Here is a 24204-nt window from a genome sequence, read left to right as displayed (position 1 = left end):
GCAACAATTCAAATATATACAGCATACAATAAATAAATTATAAAAATAAATTGACCAGATGAAGAGCCTTTAATTGGCTCGAAACGTCTCATAAATGTATCTTTTGGATAATTTGTGCGTGCGGGCTTCTCTTTTCTTATTTTGATCATTCATAACACAAATTTACTGAATGTAATTGCCAAGCCGTGTATATCCACGGATATCCCAAGTGTATATCCACGGCTTGGGACCGTCTCTCTCTCTCTCTCTCTCTCTATCTCTCTCTCTCTCTCTCTATTTTTACCTGTACTATATTTTCACCTGTACTTTGAGATTTTTCAGCTCCAGGTTGTCTTCCGAATAATAATTATGTATGACACTGGCATATTAGGAGTCCAACTATAGCAGCAGTTCTCAAATGTTTTATTTGCAACTCCATGGGCTGAGCGTGTATGGAATTAAGTGGAACCAAATGTGCGGGTCCATTTGGTTCCATTTGAACACTCAGACCTGGTATGGTTTTTGATTGATTGATTGATTGATTTATTAACAGTTTGCAGAATTACAGTACATTTCAATCAAACTCAATACAAAGACTAACTGTGAGTGGACGACCCAATTAAGCATTGCACTTGTTTACAAGAGGGTCCACCATGTTCAATTCATCAAAACATTTAGAGACGTACAAATAGACACCTCCATATAGTCAAAGAACAGAACAGGAATTCATCACAAAGGAAGCAAAAATGGAAAAGAAACATATAGCCTACAGTGAGGGGAAGAGGGGGTGCGGTGGGGGGGGGGGATTCAGATTTTACGGGGGCCAGTTTCAAATTCCAGCCGTCCGTATAGGTGACCTTTGAGAGCGGTTTTGAAGGAGTCAAGGGATTCACATGTCTTAATGACTGTTGGTAGGGCGTTCCACATTTTGGTGGCATTAGGATAGGAGCGAATTTTGATAAACATGTCTTGTGTCCAGTCCACCACAAGCCAGCATAGTGATGAACCCTGCTCATCAGCTGTTGCCGGGCAACCAAGCAGGTAACCAATCACAACACGACCGCCTGTCCCTGCCAGGAATGGGATCATAATGTATGTCTTCATTATGCAGCACGCACGTCGATGCCATCATCAGTGCGTGTACATCTATTTTAGGAGTCTAGAGAGAGAGAGAGACCCGGCGAAACTTTCAGTCGCTCGGTGTATTAATAGCTATACATTCATGAACACTAAAGAAAGACCAAATATAATAATTTCCCCCACCTTTTAAATAATTGCCGAACGGCAGTCAGACTGTCACCATGGATAGTAAACAAAACAAAACCTAAATTCGCAGCCCAAAGTTCAGTGGGTGCATTAGTGAGGACTGAGAGGCGTGACTGCTGCCGAAGGGAACAGTCAATATTTTTACAGTTAGCTTTAGCTATACACTACAGTGCGTCAAGAAGACCATACAATGGACGTCAAGATAATTCCAAGGTACGTCTTTGGTCTTTGCATTATAATAACAACCTCCAGCTGACTGACACGGTGGTGGATTATACATGCCGAGTGCAAGGTGTTGTTACTTGTGTTTGCTACCAGTGAGTGCATGAAAGTGCCGTTTTGACAGCTATGGTTTGCATTGCTGCACCAGAGCTTATAGCCGTTTCGTACACAAACGCAATGTAGGTTATATTATTATATACAAGGCATAAATAAAGCTGTGCAGTATATAGTAGGATTTAGGGAGTTCCAATTGAAGTTATCGTTCTATGATTCTGCCCAGAAGTGGTTTCATGGACTTTGTTTTTAAACCCCTTCCTTAAATCCTCAGGCATCAGATCAGAGTTGTTGCCAAAGCATCCCGTCTCTCTCTCTCTCTCTCTCTCTCTCTCTGAGTGTGTGTGTGTGTGTGTGTGTGTGTGTGTGTGTGTGTGTGTGTGTGTGTGTGTACACAACTCTGGTTTGTACATGTGGGCATTTGGGATTGAAGGTCCTGACAAGACATTGTTGTTTTATGGTTTAAAATTATTATTATTTAGGAATTAGGGGAAAAGATTTAGGTTGGTGTTAGGAATCAGATTAACTTTAGAGGTTACATTTAGGGGTTAGGGTTGGGCTGGTTCATTTATACTTAGTTGCGCCACACCTGCACACAAATAGCATATACAGGCCTATACAAGCTCACCACAGCTGTGATGCATTGTGAGTGTGAGCTATGCTTGAAATTTGAACATCAATTTTTTAAAGAAGTGACCATAGCTTAGCCAGTCTGTCCATAGACTAACCACAGACAATTTAAAAGCCTGGTAAAGAACTACAGATTAAATTGTGTAGCCTGGTACATTCATTGATTGAAGTATTTAACAGTTTGGAGAATTTCAGTACATTTCAAGCACAACTCAATACAAACTGTGAGTGGACGACACCATAAAGCATTACACCTGTTTACCATAGGGTCCACCATGTTCAACTTCAATTCATCATAACATTTAGACTAGAGACGTACAAATATACACTTCTAATAGCAAAAAACTGGAAATCACCATAGAGGAGGTAAAAAGGGAAAATAACATATACTGTACAGTGAGGGGGAAAAGTTGGTGGGTGGGGCATTCAGATTTTACGGGTCAGTTTAGAATGGCAGCCGTCCGTAGGTGCCCTTTGAGAGCGGTTTTGAAGCTCATATCGCGCCACCGAGTGGCGCGATACGAGCTTGTAGGTCTGCTATTTTTGAAAAAAATCGAAGAACGACTGACATTTTTAGAATCTGATCTCAGGTCAGAATGGGTTCGTCAGACCAGCGTGTGTCCAGTGGAAACCTCGTATGAATCTGATCTCAGGTCAGAATGTCTTAATGACTGTTGGTAGGAGTGAATCCCACAGAGGTAACCGGTACAGTGGGTCCCTGAGATCTCTAGGGTCCGTGCAAATTTAAGTTGAAGGGTCAATTTAGGTCTGATAATATGTATGCAAGTCAAAATAAGTCATGCACACTTTACATTATTTTTCGACCATTTTCCACACATTCTTTATTGAGTGGTGCAACCACTCCAAGGAACAGCAATGTCCGTGTTCACCTATGTGGTGTTCACCTATGTGACGTTAATGAGCCAGTATGAGTACCAGTAAGTTGTGCCAGAAACAGAGAGAGATAGTATTAGTGCTGCACTGTTGCCTGCTAATGAGAGAGAGAGATAGAGAGAGAGGAGGGGGGAGAGAGGGAGAGAGGACCACTCAGTTCACACGGGTGTGATTTCCTTTTAATATATTTTGGACGAAATAGCCAATTTAAATAACATTGAGGTGCCCATTATGTTTAGGTGCACACTCTTACCTGTATCCCCCCCGGCTGGAAGCTGTCCTTTTGGACAAATCTACAATCCATATGCGGTTTTCATGCCCAGGGAATGTAAACAGATCTGCCCAGCATCACACTGAAAGACACATTTCAGTGTGAACTGACAATAAATACTATATCACTATATCATATCATCCTTCCTATACCTCCGTTGAGAAACTTTCAGTAGCATTTATTTGACAATATGTAGACTAACCTGTCCATAGGCTAATCAGGTGATAAACTAACTGATCTTATCTAAATTGTATTGGCCATTTGTTATAAAATGGTGCATTTTTATGTATTGGCCATTTGTTATAAAATGGTGCATTTGTATGTATATAGCGCCTTTCTCCAAAGTGCTTTACATTGTGATTGTGCTATATACATTCACCTATTCATGCGCTCATTCATACACCGATGGCGGAGGAAACCATGCGAGGCACCAACCTGCACATCGGTCAGGACTCAGTTAGGGGTTTAGCGCCTCTTGCTGAAGTAAGTAAGTAGCCTTGCCGAGCCATGAGGCCCATAGGGCAGGAGCCTATCTCCTGTTTCTGTAGCATGAGGCAGCTTGATGTACAAGTACACCCCCTGGACATGACGCTAGTATGTCGCAGGGACTTACCCCCAATCCAACCCTTGATGCTGAGTGTCAAGCTGGGAGGCACTGGGTCCCATTTTTAGAGTCTTTGGTATGACCCGGCCGGGGATCGAACCCCCGACCTCCCAGTCTCAGGGCGGACACTCTAACCACAAGGCCACTGAGCTGGTCCCCCGTCTCTTGCTGAAGGACACTTCAATACTGACTCATGCGGGAGCCCGGGATCGAACCGGGAACCTCACGGTTCCCATCCAGCCGCTCTACCAGCCACTCTACCCCTGTCTTGAGCCACTGCCGCCCCCAATAGCATCAATTATCAGCCCAGAATTTCCCAATCGGTCCTACAGCCTGACTGACAACTAGTAGGGTGTTTACCGCAGGCAGAGTTAAAGGTATATTCAGTGATTTAACTCAAAAAACCTTAGGTTTCGTTTTTGGCTGTGGGACCCAGCCTTTCGTCCAATCAGGATAGAGAGTCAAAAACGAAACCTACGGTTTTTTGACCCCCAGGGGTTAACTGGGGACAGGGAGGAACTCCTTATATGGCCAGCACACTCTATAGTAGGGAGGATTATCACAACAAAACAAAAAAATAAGTGATATTTGAATTAAGTGAAATCACTGAATATACCTTTAAAGTAACACTGAACACACCTGGAATATAATAAAGGTAAAATGTAAGCCCAGGTTTTGTATGCCGTGTTAAATCAAACCAAGAAAGAACAACAAACACCACGTCGTAGCCTTGCGTTCTGTCATCTGGTGTGCGTACTACACATGTATGTGTATATGTTTTCAATTGGTGTGAGGTAAGCTATAGATACAGTACATACTATAGCCCCTTTCGGAACCCTCGGTTACCTTTTCTGTATTTGGGACGGTGGTACCGCCATCCCAATTACAGAAAAGGTAACCAAGGGTGCCAAAAGGGGCTAGCTAGAGACACTACTCCTACACTACAACAGTGCTGCTACCAGTGTTGTTTTTGCCACCAAATTTTCTATTTTAGTTTTAGTCATGGTCTCCTGAATAGTTTTCACTTAGTCTTAGTCACATTTTAGTCACCTGGAATGTATTAGTGTTAGTCTAGTTTTAGTCGACTAAATGTCATAAGATTTTAGTCGACTAAATCTACAGGTGATTTAGTCGACTAAAATTAATTTTTGCGGGCCTTGTTGCCGTCATAATGACTTATTTTACACTTGCTGAAAATGTGTATTTTCAGCATGCAACCAAGTGTAAAATGACTTATACTGGATCTCTTGTCCACTAGTCCCTTCCTAACATTTTAGTCTAGTTTTTATTTGTTGACGAAATTGTCAGTATATTTAGTCTTAGTTTTAGTCACCATAACATAGTTTTAATTTAGTTTCCATTTAGTTTTCTTCAGTGGAAAAGGTAGTCAACGAACATTTTTCCTCTTAGTTGTAGTCGACGAAAACAACACTGGCTGCTACAGTACATGAAGGCGGGATGGGCCACTACTGTGTTTCTAGGAGGAGAGAGGAGATGAGAGGACAGCTGGAGCCAAGGGCATCCGATCAGGTCTCATGTCAGCAGCGAACATACGATGTTTAACTTTCACTTGATGTACATTCACTCTGTCCTTGCAGAGGCACCGCCGGGCATTGTTAATTAGCCTCCCTGCCTCAAGGAGTAAAAAGACTATATTCATGATGTGTCACAAGGATATTGCCCCCAGGAATTTTAACCCGTTTTGACCTGAGATCAGATTCTAAAAAATGTCTTCTACACATCCTGACAGTTTTCTGAAAAAGCTATGTTTCTATGTCAGTCAGGTTTAAAAAATAGCAGACCTACAAGCTCGTAGCGCGCCACTCGGTGGCGCGCTATGAGCTTGTAGATCTGATATTTTTCAATAGCTAAAGCATAACATAATGCTGACAGATTTATGGAGGCACCCCCCCCCCCCTTCCCCATCTCAGTTGTTGTGGCAGAAAGAAGACTCCGTTTTGCTGGACAGACACTGCCACAGAGCAAAAGCAGTAACATTAGCGTTTTCTCAGTCAGTTGATTCAGTTCTTAATATGAGGTGATCTAAAATCCCCCTATGGGGATTACGAAATGCATATAAAAAGTAAATGAACCCGTGGACTTGGCGCCCTCTACCGATATTGACGTCAGACTTCGGTGCGCTGTAGTCTTCAGAGCACTGGGTTCCAAGTTGTTCTGGCTACACCAGGAAGCCACATGGTCAACCTCCCACTTTACCGTCTTATATCCATTACATCCATTTGAGATTAGACCAGTGTGGGTTTGTGACTGTCTTCCTCGAACTTCAGGAGGAGTTTAACTCATAACTGACAGTTGGAAAACTGAGTCATACTACAGATAAATCTGTATTTGACATCATGGATGGAGTTATGGCAGATTGGACAGAACAGATTGGCAGAGAATCTGCCAAATGTATTGTACGTTATGTGCTATGATTTTGGTTTCTGTATTAATTCTCAGTGTCAAGCAGGGAGGCACTGGGTCCCATTTTTAGAGTCTTTGGTATGACCCGGCCGGGGATCGAACCCCCGACCTCCCAGTCTCAGGGCGGACACTCTAACCACAAGGCCACTGAGCTGGTCCCCCGTCTCTTGCTGAAGGACACTTCAATACTGACTCATGCGGGAGCCCGGGATCGAACCGGGAACCTCACGGTTCCCATCCAGCCGCTCTACCAGCCACTCTACCCCTGACTTGAGCCACTGCCGCCGCATCAATTATCAGCCCAGAATTTCCCAATCGGTCCTACAGCCTGACTGACAACTAGTAGGGTGTTTACCGCAGGCAGAGTTAAAGTAACACTGAACACACCTGGAATATAACAATGGTAAAATGTAAGCCCAGGTTTTGTATGCCGTGTTAAATCAAACCAAGAAAGAACAACAAACACCACGTCGTAGCCTTGCGTTCTGTCATCTGGTGTGCGTACTACACATGTATGTGTATATGTTTTCAATTGGTGTGAGGTAAGCTATAGATACAGTACATACTATAGCCCCTTTCGGAACCCTCGGTTACCTTTTCTGTATTTGGGACGGTGGTACCGCCATCCCAATTACAGAAAAGGTAACCAAGGGTGCCAAAAGGGGCTAGCTAGAGACACTACTCCTACACTACTACAGTGCTGCTACCAGTGTTGTTTTTGCCTCCAAATTTTCTATTTTAGTTTTAGTCATAGTCTCCTGAATAGTTTTCACTTAGTCTTAGTCACATTTTAGTCACCTGGAATGTATTAGTGTTAGTCTAGTTTTAGTCGACTAAATGTCATAAGATTTTAGTCGACTAAATCTACAGGTGATTTAGTCGACTAAAATTTATTTTTGCTGGCCTTGTTGCCGTCATAATGACTTATTTTACACTTGCTGAAAATGTATATTTTCAGCATGCAACCAAGTGTAAAATGACTTATACTGGATCTCTTGTCCACTAGTCCCTTCCTAACATTTTAGTCTAGTTTTTATTTGTTGACGAAATTGTCAGTATATTTAGTCTTAGTTTTAGTCACCATAACATAGTTTTAATTTAGTTTCCATTTAGTTTTCTTCAGTGGAAAAGGTAGTCAACGAACATTTTTCCTCTTAGTTGTAGTCGACGAAAACACTGGCTGCTACAGTACATGAAGGCGGGATGGGCCACTACTGTGTTTCTAGGAGGAGAGAGGAGATGAGAGGACAGCTGGAGCCAAGGGCATCCGATCAGGTCTCATGTCAGCAGCGAACATACGATGTTTAACTTTCACTTGATGTACATTCACTCTGTCCTTGCAGAGGCACCGCCGGGCATTGTTAATTAGCCTCCCTGCCTCAAGGAGTAAAAAGACTATATTATAGGTTATTGCCCCCAGGAATTTTAACCCGTTTTGACCTGAGATCAGATTCTAAAAATGTCTTCTACATCCTGACAGTTTTCTGAAAAAGCTATGTTTCTATGTCAGTCAGGTTTAAAAAATAGCAGATCTACAAGCTCGTAGCGCGAGCTTGTAGATCTGATATTTTTCAATAGCTAAAGCATAACATGATGCTGACAGATTTCCCCATCTCAGTTGTTGTGGCAGAAAGAAGACTCCGTTTTGCTGGACAGACACTGCCACAAAGCAAAAGCAGTAACATTAGCGTTTTCTCAGTCAGTTGATTCAGTTCTTAATATGAGGTGATCTAAAATCCCCCTATGGGGATTACGAAATGCATATAAAAAGTAAATGAACCCGTGGACTTGGCGCCCTCTACCGATATTGATGTCAGACTTCGGTGCGCTGTAGTCTTCAGAGCACTGGGTTCCAAGTTGTTCTGGCTACACCAGGAAGCCACATGGTCAACCTCCCACCTTCTGTCTTATAGGCAGACTTGTATCCATTTGAGATTAGACCAATGTGGGTTTGTGACTGTCTTCCTCGAACTTCAGGAGGAGTTTTAACTAGAGCTGGGACTCGATAAAAAAAAAAAATCTAATTAATCAGAGGCTTTGCGATTAATTAATCTAGATTAATCACATTTTAATCGCATATTAATATTCAACCCGAGAACAGCGAGAAACCTTTTTTTTTAATGTTTTTTGGTATCCCAATGAATCAACAAATAGTGACTACAGGATACCACTCATTTTCAACATTTTACTGTCATTAATATACCTGTTGTGGAAATAATAATAAAAAGTCACCCCATTCTGTGTCGCCTAGAACTGGAGGTCTGAAAGAAAATTAGTAACAGTAACAAGTACGTCTCAGTGACATCACAAAGCTGTACTTACTTCATATTGTTACTGTTTTTTGTCAGACCTCCAGTTCTAGGCAACACAAAATGGGGTGACTTTTTATTATTTCCAGTTTTCAGTACTATAGAAAAGCGCCCAGTGAGAAACGTTCCGCGGTGAAAAAAAAGGTGCGATTAATTTATCTGTAGTTAATCGCGATTAATTTTTCTGTAGTTAATTAATCTAAATTAATCGCAATTAGTCCAGGCCCTAGTTTTAACTCATAACTGACAGTTGGAAAACTGAGTCATACTACAGATAAATCTGTATTTGACATCATGGATGGAGTTATGGCAGATTGGACAGAACAGATTGGCAGAGAATCTGCCAAATGTGTTGTACGTTATGTGCTATGATTTTGGTTTCTGTATTCATTCTCATGTCGATGGCACCACGTGTACCTACACACACACACACACACACACACACACACACACACACACACACACACACACACACACACACACACACACACACACACACACACACACACACACACACACACACACTTCAGTAATCAATCATCGTGCACATGCACGTAATCCTCCAATTGCTCTATTGGAGTGGAAAGAGTACTTTTACTTTAAGTAAAAATATCAACACTGCAAGCAAACGGACAAAGTACAAAAGTATTAGCATAAAAATGTATTTAATGGAACAAATGTAAAGTTCTCAAATGAAATGTGTATATACTGTATAGGGCTGAAGTGGTTAAAGTGTGTTTTGTATTTGTAATAGCAATCAAAATGCACAAAGTAACTAATTAACTAAAGTTTTCAAATAATTGTCGTGGGAGTAAAAAGTACAATATGTGTCTCTGAGATGTAGTGGAGTAGAAGTAAAAGCGGCCTATTGGAAAGTGGAAATACTCGAGAACAATTTTCAGGTATCTGTACTTTACAATAAGTACAGTACTTGTACAGTACATTTACTGTGCACAGACGGACCGCTATAAGAAGTACGAACTCTCCCCCTTTTGAGCCGAGTTGCCATGGCGACGACGGAGCTGCGGGGGCCTCGTACCCTGGGTCAGAGGCTCCGCGGTATAGTGTCCGTTACCGCCGTTATGTCTCAGCCTGTTAACTACAGGCTCACATAACAAGCAACGGGTCATTGAAGACCGAGCCAGATGCAGGGAGAGATAGCAGGGCAGTAGGAAGGATGTGTTTACAATAGAGGGGGTGATAGATGGGTGAAGATAGTGTGGAATGAGTAGGATGGACAGTTTTTGAGTGGTGCAAACCACTCCAAAAGGAACAGCAGTGTCTGTGTCCTGTGTCCGCCTGTGTTCACCTATGTATGTGTTAATGAGCACCATAATGAGTACCAGTAGGGGCGCTGTTGTGCCAGGAACAGAGAGAGGGATAGTGATGCACTGTTGCCTGCTAGAGAGAGAGAGAGAGAGAGAGAGAGAGCTTTTGATGTAAGATTTCACATTTCATCATCCTCCTATCATGAACTTTGGCATTACAATATATACAGTAATCTTCTGTTGCAGAGGAAGGAAAAGACACTGTAGCAACACGGACAATTCAAGCCTTTTATTTAGGTGCTATTACGAAAATAAATGACTAACGCTTCAGACCTACAGTCTTCATCAGAGTAATCTTCTGCGTTTGCATGCAAGTGTGTTTGTATCTTATGATCTTATGTTCTGAGTGTTTTGAGAGTGCATAACCTTACAGTTACAGGACTCTTTGGGCTGTATTTTGCGTGTCTTAAGTACCAGGTCTTATTCCCTAACTTGAGTAAACTAAAGACCTGGAGGCGTGATCAATGCTCTTTGGCCACTCAGAATAGCCAAAGAGCATTGATCACGCCTCCAGGTCTTTAGTTTACTCAAGTTAGGGAATAAGACCTGGTACTTAAGACACGCAAAATACAGCCCTTTGAACGCAAACAAATTAAAGTAAGTCGAAAAGTACAAGTTTGAAGAAATACAAACATATGTACTGTATGTGTTTGTTCATTTCCTATAGGTCTGTCCATTAGTGTCACTCTCTCTCCCCCTAACGATGGAGACCCAATCAGGGGACGGGTCAGGATCAGATGACTCCACCCCCAGCCCTCAGAGTGAGGCCGTGGCCAATGAGCTGCAAGAGCTGTCCCTGCAGCCCGCCCCCAACCTGCGGCCAATCACAGAGAGGAAGAATGGTGAGTGACCGATACTCATCTGCCCTTAAAGATGGTTAACCCATTTTGGGTTAAAAATAGCAGACCTACAAGTTCATAGCTTGTGAGCTTGTAGATCTGCTGAGACCAGATTCTACACATTTCTTCTAAATCACGACAGAATATATATTCAAAGATTTGCGCCACATTTTACACGATCTTTCAAAAATAGCAAATCTACAAGCACATAGTGTGGCACTCGGTGCCGCGCTACCAGCTTGTAGATCTGCGTCTCTTGCCATGACTCTCTGCCAATGTGGCTGGCAAGTTCGTAAATCATTTGGGAGCATATTTTGTGCGCTAAAAGTCTTCTATTAGTAATCAGTTCAGTATCGTACCATGTGGGTGTGTGAAAGGCAAACTTTCTTTGAACAATAAATGTTCAATAAATATTCACTCACGGGTTCGCAGGTAACGCAATTAGTGCTTTTATTCAGACCCACAAAATCAAGCATTTTTACCTACTTTCTCAATACTTCCATTATCACCCATAATTATCACCCATAATGGCTTTTTTATTTTAATTGTGCCAACAAGCTTTGCACAGCATATTGTCTTTTAACCCATTTTCTGCGGGAACCCCTTTTGGTGTTTTAAACATTGTGTTATAATTTAGCTGTTGAAAAATAGCAGACCTGCAAGCTCATAGCGCGCCACCGAGTGGCGCGCTACGAGCTTGCAGGTCTGCTATTTTTTTTAAATCATGAACATGTGGTGCAAAGCTTTGAATATATACTCTTTCAGAGCGAACGTTTTTTAACTCAAATCTTTGCTTCTGGGTGGGGGTCCCTGAAACAACACATTTTCAGATGGGGGGGGGGGGGGGGTCAGCGGCCTCAGAAAAAACGACATTTAAAAAAATACATTTAATAAATTTCGACGTCAGGCCTAAATGGGATAAGCCAATATGCTCCGCAGAGTTAGCTCAGCCCTCGGATATCAGGCAGAGAGTTTGTTTTTCCTCTCCATTCCTTTGGGCATTTCAATTGCACAATAATGCACGGTTTTACAATAGGCCGATATTTCAGCTCATAAACAACTTTGGAAATGTAGACAAAATTACTTTTCAATCCACTTGTTTCAGCTGCGCTGATCAGCCTCACTTTGTACATTCCAATAAACATCAAGTAGTGCAACTCTGCAGCAATACAGCTCTGTTCATCTGTTCAACACATTTTAGTTTAAGCAAATACGTGATTGAAGTTGCCTAGTCTACCATAGCCTACAAAACAACCTAAATATATGAAGCAGAAAGAGGGATTCATAATATAAAAGTTAAACAGACCAGCATAACATGATTTTGGGTTAGATTCTTGTGTGATTTTGGTGACACATCCCCACATCCCCCCTACTGTGCCTCCCCTACGTCAGGTCACAGCGAGTCACTAAAACCCCCCCAAACACATGCAGGTGAGAGGGGGAACAAATAGAGCGTCGCAGTCCCGCCCCCTCGAGAGACCCGGAAAAGAAATCGCCGTTCATTTTCCTCATATAGGCATTTCTTAAAGTATTTATTTAAAGACGGTTACGCCGCGGACAAAGCCAACTCGGATCGTGACAAATCATGACAATGAACACAATATTTTGGGCCGATCAAATAATTAGTGAGAAGAAAAAAAAGCAGGAGACAACACTATTTGTTTTGTTTTTCTTCTTCTTTAGGATTGATTTCAAAATTATTTTACTTGTCTATAAAGCTCTCAATGGTCTCACACCTTCCTACTTACATGACTGCCTGCCTAAATATGTCCCAAACCGCCCCCTAAGGTCTTCCACTGCTGGCCTGCTCGCTTTGCCTAAAAAAATGCCAACTAAAAAATACGGGGAACAAGCTCCCACTGTACCTTCGTCAGGCAGCCTCTGTAGACATTTTTAAAGCTCAGCTCAAGACCCACTTCTACAACATAGCTTTTAATTGATCTTTTATTTTTTTGTTATTCATGTCCTCACTGTATTGCATTACTGCTTGTTTTTTAATGTCGTTGCCTTGCTTTTCTTTTATTCTCCATTGTTCTGTAAAGCACTTTGAGCTGCATTTCATGTCATGAAAGGTGCTATACAAATAAAGTTTTATTACTATTATTATTATTATAAATTATTTGATCGGCCCAAAACATTGTGTTCATTGTCATGATTTGTCACGATCCGAGTTGGCTTTGTCCGCGGCGTAACCGTCTTTAAATAAATACTTTAAGAAATGCCTATGAGGAAAAATGCATTGGGATTCATTTCCTGGGCCACTCGTCGTTCTGAAAGGGGGCGGGACTGCGACGCTCTATACTGGATATGAAAACAAAACGTTGCCTCACGAAACTGGCCCGCACGACACGATGCCACGCTTCACACCGACGTGCGCGTTCCCAAACGTGGGATTAGAGAGACATCAGAGAGAGACGATGTATAGCGATAAGAGACGACATTTTAATCAGAGAGTGTGGAATACAGAGACTGTTTTAACCCCTTTTGGTGTTCCAAAAGACTTTTAGTTTAGCTATTGAAAAATAGCAGATCTACAAGCTCGTAGCGCGCCACTCGGTGGCGCGCTACGAGCTTGTAGGTCTGCTATTTTTTTTGGAAAAATCGTGAAAATGTGCCTTAAATCTTTGAATATATATTCTTTCGGCGTTTCAGTTTTTAACTCAAATCTGTGCTTTCTGGAGGGTCCCTGCCTGGAACAACATATTTTCAGATGAGGGGTCGCCGGCATAGTACAGTACATATATAATTTTTGGGGTCCTTGACATGAAATATTGAGAACCACTGATGTAGAAACATGAGGTTTTTCAGAAAAAAATATTTATAAATATAAATATAAATTTCGACGTCAGGCCTAAATGGGTTAAACAAGATTCGATCATATACTGTTGGTGTATAGATGGATGAATGATTGCCAGGATGGAGAGGGCCTCGGATTCTTTCCCCAAAAGACACGAGAGAGGAGAGACAATGAGTGTGAAATATAGAGAGACGTAAAGACCACTTCTCTGTGTGTGTCAACTCAGAAATGATATGATATGATATAGTACTTTATTGTCAGTTAACTTCACACTGAAATTTGTCTTGAGACACAGCAGCCAGCAAGTATGCAGAACACATATACACACATTTGACAAAACAAAGAACAAGACAATCTACATACATAAAGACATGAAGACAAGGCAATATCCACCGCTTAGATTATCCTGTGGCTACTACAACTCCTGATTAAAACCCATTTTGGGGTGGGAACCCCTTTTGGTGTTAGCATTACGTTATGCTTTAGCCATTTAAAAATAGCAGATCTATACAAGCTCATAGGTCTGGTCATAGCTTGTAAGTCTGCGAGAGGGAGGGAGAGAGGGAGAGAGGGAGAGAGGGAGAGAGGGAGAGGGGGAGAGAGAGAGATGTATTTTGTGAAACAGTAAGTCCGTAACTCTGTTGTTGCACTGCATGCTGGGAGTGTTTACATTGCTGACATGTCAGGGCTGTCCCTCGCACATTACCTCATTCTCAACAGCAACTGCTCCCTTCCGCACGCACGCACTCACACTCACACGTGCACGCACGCACACACACACACACACACACACACACACACACACACACACACACACACACACACAGGCTGACAGACAGACACACGCACGTACTGTACACAGACGCACAGCATGACAAGCTGAAAGGAATGCATACACTCAAGAGTTGATTCACTCAGAGTAAATTGCATTATACACTCGGCTCTTGAGAGCTGGCCCTCAGCCTGACTCAGACACTTTGCCGCAGACACGTGTGTGTGTGTGTGTGTGTGTGTGTGTGTGTGTGTGTGTGTGCGTGTGTGTGTGTGTGTGTGTGTGCACTGTGTCCATGACATGTTGTATGCATACCGCGCTAGCAGAGCTGATACCATGTGAATAGAGGCTATACGCATGCATCAAGTGATTGGCAGATCGAGTGGCAAATTGAGTGGCGAAGTGAGTGACAAAGTCAATTTAAGGTTGTTTAAAGTATAATTTAATGCAATCATATAGGACTTCTCTGTGTGGATGTATGGGCTGTCAAGGCCAGGAAGTAGTTTTTTGCCACTCAGTAGGTGTTTCCGCATAACTTTCCGGGTATGATGATGATGTCACGCGCTCTATTGGGCTTTACGGATTTGTGTGTGTGTGTGTGTGTGTGTGTGTGTGCCAGAGAGAGAGAGATCAGTCAGCGCAAAACATACTATGTCTTGTCTTCTCTTACATGACATATGCTCCCACCTGCTGGTCAAAGCGAGCACTACACCATAATAATACCACTCAAATAACCATGCTTGAATCTTTCTTTGTGTTTCACCAATACATGAACAAGCTGTACATACTGTATACATACTGTATATGAAATGAATATTTCAGGAGTACTACTGGCGTAGCCACCCAATGGGCGAACGTTTGGTTCCCTTCAAACTTGGATGAGTTTAAGTTCCTAACTTCATGAAATTAATTGTTTCTTTATGGCAGTTCATATTTCATATACAAAGTGGGTTTGCAATTGTATATACTGTAAAAGAGTTGTGAAGAGATGTCTGGAACAGACTGCGGGAGACATTAACCCATTTTGGGCGGGACCCCTTTTGGTGTTAGCATTATGTGTTATGCTTTAGCTATTGAAAAATAGCAGATCTACAAGCTCATAGCGGCGCGCTATGAGCTTGTAGGTCTGCTATTTTTTGAAAAATCGTAAAAAATGTGGCGCAAATCATTGAATATATATTTCAGAGCGAACATTTTTAACTAAAATATTTGCTTCTGGGGGGTCCCTGGAACTACATATTTTCAGATGGGGGTCCGTGGCCCAATAGAGATAATTCTGGGGGTCCTTGACATGAAAAAGGTTGAGCACCTGCACTTACTTAGAAACATAGGTTTTTCAGAAAGATTTTAGGATTTAGAAGCCTTTTTTTTAAATCGACCTCAGGTCTAAATGGGTTAACACAGACTATACTGTATATCTGCCTAGTCAGGTTATTATGTATATAGTAACTAGCTGTGTGTTACTGCATGCGCTGTGCTTGCGTGCGTGCTTGCGTGCCCGTCTGTTGGTAACCCTAGCACGTGTGTGTGTGTGTGTGTGTGTGTGTGTGTGTGTGTGTGTGTGTGTGTGGTAACCCTAGCACCAGTGTGCACAGGTGAAGTGTGTCTGCATATAGCCCTGCGGGCCAGGCCAGCTGCCCCTGCTATTTAAACCAATGACGGGACGGGGTACAGGGGTTAAGAGGAGGAGTGGGGGGTGATAATGGAGGAGGAGGGAGAGGCCAGGTCAGCATTTCTTTGGTTCGTCAGAAAAAAAACAAAAATGGAAAATGGGGCAAAGGGTTGTTGCCGCAGAGGCTGCAGGATCACAAGCGAGGCTACCACTACAAATCAGGGGTGAGGGGAAATCTAGTGCAAAAGAGGGTTCTTTTGTCGAAATGAAGATAACCTGTTGGGGAGGATCTTTAAGTGGCGGCTGTGGGGCGACTGTGGCTCAGGAGGTAGAGCAGGTCGTCCAATGATCCGTGGGTCGGCGGTTCGAATCCCGGCTCCTCCTCCTGTCCACATGTCAAAGTGTCCTTGGGCAAAGACACTGAACCCTACATTGAATGTCCTTGGGCAAGACACTGAACCCTACATTGAAGTGTCCTTGGGCAAGACACTGAACCCTACATTGAAGTGTCCTTGGGCAAGACACTGAACCCTACATTGAAGTGTCCTTGGGCAAGACACTGAACCCTACATTGAAGTGTCCTTGGGCAAGACACTGAACCCTACATTGAAGTGTCCTTGGGCAAGACACTGAACCCCACATTGCCTCCAATGAGTCGGTCGGTGTGAGCTTCATGCCACCGTCGGTGTGTGAATGTGGGAAGTGAGGACGCTGGCGTCGACTGTTCACCGCTTCACCTCCCAATGTATGAATGAATGAACCTTCACCTCCCAATGTATGAATGAATGAACTGTTTGAAAGCGCTTTGAGCACTTGGAAAAGCGCTATAAAAAATGCAATTTATTAAGTGGAGCAGATGTGGGACAGTGAAGGGGAGGGTCGTAGAGTAGAGTAGAGGCAGGGTAGGGGGGGGGGGTCGTAGGGGGGGGTCGTAGAGTAGAGGCAGGGTGGGGGCCAGGGGGGGGTCGTAGGGGGGGTCGTAGAGTAGAGGCAGCGTAGGGAATATTAAAGGTCAGAGAAGTTGTCATTTTGAAGCCAGGAGAAGTTAGTTGATGAGGAAATATAGGGTCAAGGGTCAAGGCTAGATGGGACCTGGTCAACACACTACTGTTAGTATGGTTGAGTTTAGGCTTAGGTTTAGTGAGGTTAAGGTTAGCTTAAGACGTTCCCACACGTTGTACGGTCTGAACGGCATTCAACGAGAGAATGACATGAATGAAAGTCAGCTCCCAATCTAGCCATGGCCAAGAAATATGGTATGTTTGTTATGAGTACGGGAGGAGGTTAAAGGTCAAGATGTGGCGGCTTACATCTTGTCCCATGGAGCCAGTAGTCACTGTCAACCTGGTGTCAAGACGTGTCGTGATGCGACACTTGTAGCTTTGCTGTTTTCACGAATTGTACACGACACCGTCGTACGACAAAGTATAGAATAGGGCTAGAAGGAGTAGTTCGCCTCCTGACTTAATGTTCTATCAATTAGACACCCCATAAAGCCTTGAATTCATGGATATTATTTAGTTTTTGTCACATTCCTAAAGCCAATAATTTGAGTCTCTGGTCGAAGACTCAATGGAGACTATCCTATCGGATACTCAAATTCAGGCTTAGGAATGTGAACAAAATTCATGATTTCAAGGCTCCATGGGTTGAGTAATCAATAGAAATAAAGTCATTTTCAACTGATTGTGAACGATGGACCACCACACTGAGTTAGAATCAACCTGTTGTGTTGGGTGGAGATATCTATGGGCTAATATTTGTGCTTTTGTAACACTTGCTATGCATCCCATGTGTATACAACATCCTACTGTTTCTCAACCAATGGTCCATTGACTTCTAATAGGCCTAATTTCTTAATAATAATAATAATAATAATAATGACTCAACAAGCCAATCTGGTGCACTTCCCCCTCTTGAGATTCTAACTCGCTTTTTCTGTTGAATTTCTTGTCAGTAAAATGACTACATGGACGGTCATCATAAGTTACCAGGTCATTCAGTTAACAGTTTCTAGTGGGAAGAAATGTTTAACAATCAACAAATCCTACATTACTAAATGTATGGTAAGGGTCCGGCGACACCAAGCCACCAATACCTGCGAGTATTGGTTGCTTGTCTACTTACTTTTGGTACTTTAAGTACATTTTGATGCCTTTGTACCTTTTGTACTTTAGCTCAAGAACATTTTGAATTCCAAACTTTTACTTGTAACGGGCCGTAGTTCTACATTGCAGCATTTATACTTTTACTCAGGTAAAACATGTGAGTACTTTTACTCCACCAGTGGTTAAATAGATTGGAGGTTCAGAAGTGGCAGGCGTTAGCATGCCCTCCGCGTACGCGCACTTAACATAGGACTGGACCTAAAAGCACGTGTGTGCGTATACGCGTGAAGGCGTGCTGAAAAGCCTGGTGTAGCTCGGGCCGTTAGGCTATATCAGTCGAAATATCTGTTGAAAGATTTTTTGCCAGGTGCTTGAAAAACACCCTGGCCTACATTCACTACTACCTCTAGTAGCACACCGTAGTAGACACCTTTCCATGATTGGCTGCCTCGGCTCTAGTCTGCCTCTAAGCCAATGGGACACTTCAGACTCCGCAAGTATAGATCCAAGTATAGATCCAAAGACTTCACCTTGGTGGCTTTTTAAGAGAGGACAACTGTGTTGTTTTATATGCTGGAGCTATAACTGAACTTCCTTGTTGTCACGTGGGACGCCAGCGGGGTTGTTGCTGGGCGGGGAACCCATTTTGGTGTCGTGCTTTAGCTATTGGAAAATAGCAGATCTACAAGCTCGTAGCGCGCCACCGAGTGGCGCGCTACGAGCTTGTAGGTCTCCTATTTTAGAAGAATCGAAGAGCGACTGACATAGAAGACATTTTTATAATCTGATCTCAGGTCAGAATGAAAACTGTCAGGATGTATACAAGACATTTTTTTAATCTGATCTCAGGTCAGAATGGGTTAAGGGTTGAGACGGGTTTTTGACCAACACACACGCACGCACGCATGTGCACGCACACACACACACACACACACACACACGTGATCCCTATGATAGGAAAAATAAAAAAGTACTGTAGTATACAGTAGAAACAAGGCAGAAGGAAAGGCACGGTGCATCAAGAAACAATAATAAAATACTACGGGGCAAACAAGGGTAAACAAATAAGGTGTCTATATACAGTCAATCAGTGAGTCGTCGTAAAGTGTATCACTGCTTCTCGTCGTGAGAAAGACGAGATTAATAAAGTCAAACAGTGCAAAGCCAAACAATAAAGGTCCCCACACACCGGGCGCGTTTTTTCTGATTTCTAGCGGCGTTTCTCCATCGGGGTTTTCCGAAAAACGTGTCCAGTGTGCAACCAACCACCTTAAAGTGTCCAGTGGTCAGTGCAAGAAGCGTGAGATGTGAAAAAACAAGCGCAAGAACCATGTATGTATCTAGACCATGCAATGGAGCCAGTCTGGACGTTTCCACATGTCCATATACTACCGTGAGTAGGTGACTAGTCAACTCTGCTTTAACATTTACTTACGTGGCCGGTTATAAGACTGAGGTTAAGGTTAGTATAGTCGGACAACGTGCCAAAGGCGACGTCGGACAATGGCTGATAGTACAACGTCAATATGTAGGAAATGTCCATACTCGCTCCATCGCATGGTCTTGATAATCCTCTGATAACATCCGAAACCGCTAAACATGTTAGCATACGTTCACACACTCGTTAGTGCGTGAACAGCAGCTGCTTCAGACGGTCACCTCTTGACCTCCTCATTATCTTTATAATTTCCTCCAGTGGCATCACAGCCATTCCCTTTTGTAAGAATCCTTGATTACCTCCCTATCGTCTTCTCTAGGGGTAACTATGTAAGAATCCTTGAATACCTCCCTATCGTCTTCTCTAGGGGTAACTAGATATGTTATGCATGTTATGCATGTTATGGGTCATGCATGTGGCTTTCACTTGGAGGACCAGCGAAAGAGGAGACTGTGATGGAAATGTAGCCACGCACACACACACGGCCAAACGGTTTGCGGAACGGTCTTGATACCGGAAGGTCGCTAGTTCGCATCCCCGGACCGGAACGTTAAAATTACCACCGCTGAAGTGCCCTTGGACAAGGCATTGAACCCCTACCATGAAATGTTCTATGAGCAGGGCCTGGCTGTAAACAAGTTCTTGAGCTTAGTCCAGTTACCCTGGTTAAACATAGTAACTTTGCTTTGCTACTTGGCTAAAGACCTCCACAAAATGAGCACTTTTTTAGGTTCATTTTAACCCTCCGAGCAAGATTCTGCATGGTGCCAGTTTTATGATTTTATTGTAATGAAATAAAATAATAAAACACGATTGATGTCACTGACGTCTCCTGTACCACTTCTCCTATTGGCCGTGTAAATGTTTGCAGACTACCTTTTTTCACGGACGGAAACTACCTAAATAGATGACTAAAAATAAGACTAAATATACTGACAATTTAGTCAACATATACGAATTAGGCTAACATGTTGGTGGAGATGAGATCCAGTAATTTTATGCTTGTTTGCATTCTGAGCTTGTAGATTGGCTATTTTCTGCATGCAACTATACCGTAAGTGTAAAATCACATCAAGGCCTGCCAAAATATTTTCTTTTGACGACAAAATCAACTGTACAGCTCCTCGATGAAATTCAATTCAAAAGACTAATAATGACTCAATCGTCAATCGCACACAATTTGCTGTCGAAATGAACACTGCTCCTATAGAGCGTCGCAGTCCCGCCCCCTCGAGAGACCCGGAAAATAAATCCCCGTTCATTTTCCTCATAGACTTTTCAAAAAGTATTTATTTAAAGACGTTTACGCCGCGGACAAAGCCAACTCTTGTCGTGACAAATCATGACAATAAACACAATGTTTTGGGCCAAACAAAGAATTAGAAAGTAGAAAACAACTCTTTTCTTTGTTGTTTTTCTTCTTTGTAATTATTTGTTTGGTCCAAAAAATTGCGTTTGTTGTCATGATTTGTCACGACAAACGCTTATAAGGTTTTTAAATAAATACGTTTTGAAATGTCTATGGGGAAAATACATTGGGAACTATTTCCGCCATGTCATGTGACAGGCGTCATGGCCATGGTCATGTGACAGGCGTCATGGCCATGGTCATGTGACAGGCATCATGGCCATGGTCATGTGACAGGCGTCATGGCCATGGTCATGTGACAGGCATCATGGCCATGGTCATGTGACAGGCATCTGTGTTCCTGCCTTTCTATCTGGAGGTTTTTACAGAGGGGGAAAAAGGGTCACAAGTCACAAATGTGTTGACCACATGTTAGCAAAGTTCATAGGCTGACACAGCAGGCTCTACTTTGGAGCAGCTGCAACAGTGTGTCTCAGCTATGGGTGAAGACCCATCCGTCCATCTTCAACCGCTTATCCGTAGTCGGGTCGCGGGGGGAAACGGCTCTACCAAGAGAGTTCTCCACAGCGACATTAGTAACTTAATTCTGGTGGATCCTGAGGCGATCCATAAGGCCATTGTGGAGATATAATCCTCCCATCTCATCCTTAGTCTGCCCGGGGGGGTCTCCTCCCAGTGGGGCGTGCATTCGAGGACCCCCCTTTAGGGAGACGCTCGAGAGGCATCCTAACCAGATGCCCCGAACCACCTAAGCTCTCTCACGCGCGACTGAACTTTGCCCTAATGGAGATGCCACCTATACCCACCTGAGAGAACTCATTTCGGCCACTTAACTTCGACTCACTTCGACCTTATTATTTTGGTCATGACCCACACTTCATGACCATACTGTAGGTTAAAGTAGGAACGAAGATTGCTCGTGCCGAAATCACACATTGAAGTAAGTTGTCGTTGAATTGGCTTTGGATTAATTGAATATGAATAATTGTAGAATGCTACTACTACAACTACAGCTAAGCCTTATTATAAGATACAATGTGCTTCCCATGCATAAAGTGAAAGGCAAGAAAATGCTAAAATATGCAAGCCGTTTGTTGACAATATCTTACAAGGTCAGGGGAAGTACAAAACCAAAAGCTTAGCAGCGGTGGCCTAAATCAGGGCTTCCTAAACCTTTCCAATGCAAAGGGCCCCCGGAAAGCCTTAGCCTCACGCTGCAGACCCCCACATAGCCTTAGCCTCACGCTGCAGACCCCCACATAGCCTTAGCCTCACGCTGCGGTCCCCCTAAAAAGCTCCGTTTATAAAAAAAAATACCCTTGTACGTGTGGACAAAGCCTTAAGACTCAAGGATGAACTGACTAGAATGTTATGGTCAAAGCTCAAGGTATCTGTGACCTCACAAAACGCGTTTCATAGCATTATTGTACGCATATTGTACGTAATGGTCTGGACACTGTGGACTGACATGATAATATAATAATAATAATAATAATAATAATAATAAACTTTATTTGTATAGCACCTTTCATACATAAATGCAGCTCAAAGTGCTTCACAGGGCAGGACACAAAAATATAATACAATAAAACACAAGTAGTTAAAATGATAGAACAATGGCAAAGAACAAAATATAAGAACATAAAATAAATAAAAACACCACATGCAGCAATCAGTCAGGGCAGGGTAGGAACGTGCATAGTAAAACTCAACTAAAAGCAAGAGGGAAGAGGTGAGTCTTGAGTTGAGATTTAAAAATGTCTACAGAGGGTGCGTGTCTGAGCTCGAATGGAAGTTTATTCCAGGCTGTTGGGCCGTAGAAGCAAAAAGCTGCCTCACCATATTTTTTTGTGCACATTCTTTTAGGCACTTCAAGTAGGCCAGCATTGGAGGACTTGAGGGGGCGGTTAGGGACATATCTAGGTAGGCAGTCACGGAGGTACGGAGGTGCGAGACCATTGAGAGCTTTATAGACAATCCTAAAAACAACCGGAAGCCAGTGCAGTGATGCCAAAACTGGAGTAATATGTTCTCTCATCTTAGTTCTAGTTAAAACTCTAGCTGCTGCATTTTGGACAAGTTGTAATCTGTCAGTCGTTTTCTTAGGCAGTCCTGAAAAGAGTGCATTGCAGTAGTCAAGCCGAGAAAAAACAAAGGCGTGGATTAGCGTTTTTGCATCGTCCAAGGACAAATAGGCTCTGATTCGTGCAATATTTCTAAGGTGAAAAAAGGCAATCTTGGTAACATGATTAATGTGTGAATTAAAATTCAATTCAGAATCAATAATAACCCCCAGGTTCTTTACTGTACTGTTACTTTCTACAGATGGGTGTAAAGTAACTGCAAGTGGTTTCTGCATGAGGCAAACGACCTTCTTCAAGGTTTCGCCACCAGTGTAGGTTGAGCTGGCCTTGACTGAACTGAAAGCCTTTCACAGCGGAGGAAGACTCCACTGATCCCCCCCCCCCTCCCAACCTAGAATGAGCTAAACCACTGATACACTGCGTGCGTGCGTGCGTGCGTGCGTGCTTGCGTGCGTGAGTGAGTGAGTTGGCTGACACGAGCCTATGCTTATACAGTAAATTCATATACACACACACTGTGTGCGTGTGTGCGCAGACAAACACGCGCACTCACATACTCACACATGCACAAGAAGGCTGACACGAGCCTATGCTTATACAGTAAATTCATACACACACACACACACACACACACTGTGTGCGTGTGTGCGCAGACAAACACGCGCACACACATACTCACACATGCACAAGAAGGCTGACACGAGCCTATGCTTATACAGTAAATTCATATACACACACACACACACTGTGTGCATGCGCGCATGCGTGGCTGCGTGCGCAGACAAACAAGCGCACACACATACTCACACATGCACAAGAACGCAGGATTATCCTTTCCAGCACGTGGCTGGGGGCCTTATTATCTAATCATTATCTTATTATCTAATCATTATCTTATTATCTAATCATTATCTTATTATCTAATCATTATCTTATTATCTAATCATTATCTTATTACAGAGTAGTTTTATATTGCAGTATTGATACTATTACTTAAGTAAAACATTTGAGTACTTTTTTCCCCCCGCCACTGCTACTTAGTAAATGTACTTAATTTACTTTCAACTTCTGTACATCACCACCTTCCTCCTCTGCGCAAAGTTTTGATTGATTGATTGATTGAAATATTTATTAACAGAATTACAGTACATTTTAAGCACAAACTCAATACAAAGACTGTTAACTGTGAGTGGACGACCCAATT

General features: G+C 42.8%; 1 protein-coding gene across 1 annotated transcript in view; it reads left to right on the top strand.

The window, feature by feature from the left end:
* Positions 1-1311: 1311 nt before the first annotated feature.
* LOC310869691 (uncharacterized protein) overlaps positions 1312-24204 on the top strand; it is a 156294-nt gene continuing 133401 nt past the window's right edge. The window contains exons 1-2 of the mRNA XM_083780531.1: positions 1312-1458; positions 10649-10823. Coding sequence (XP_083636657.1) covers positions 10685-10823 — 139 coding nt within the window. The 5' untranslated portion in view covers positions 1312-1458; positions 10649-10684. The remainder of the gene's footprint in view (positions 1459-10648; positions 10824-24204) is intronic.

Source organism: Protomyctophum parallelum (genome assembly GCF_964188405.1).
Source record: "Protomyctophum parallelum genome assembly, chromosome: 13".
NCBI lineage: Eukaryota > Metazoa > Chordata > Actinopteri > Myctophiformes > Myctophidae > Protomyctophum > Protomyctophum parallelum.
This window is presented reverse-complemented; position numbering and strand designations above follow the sequence as displayed.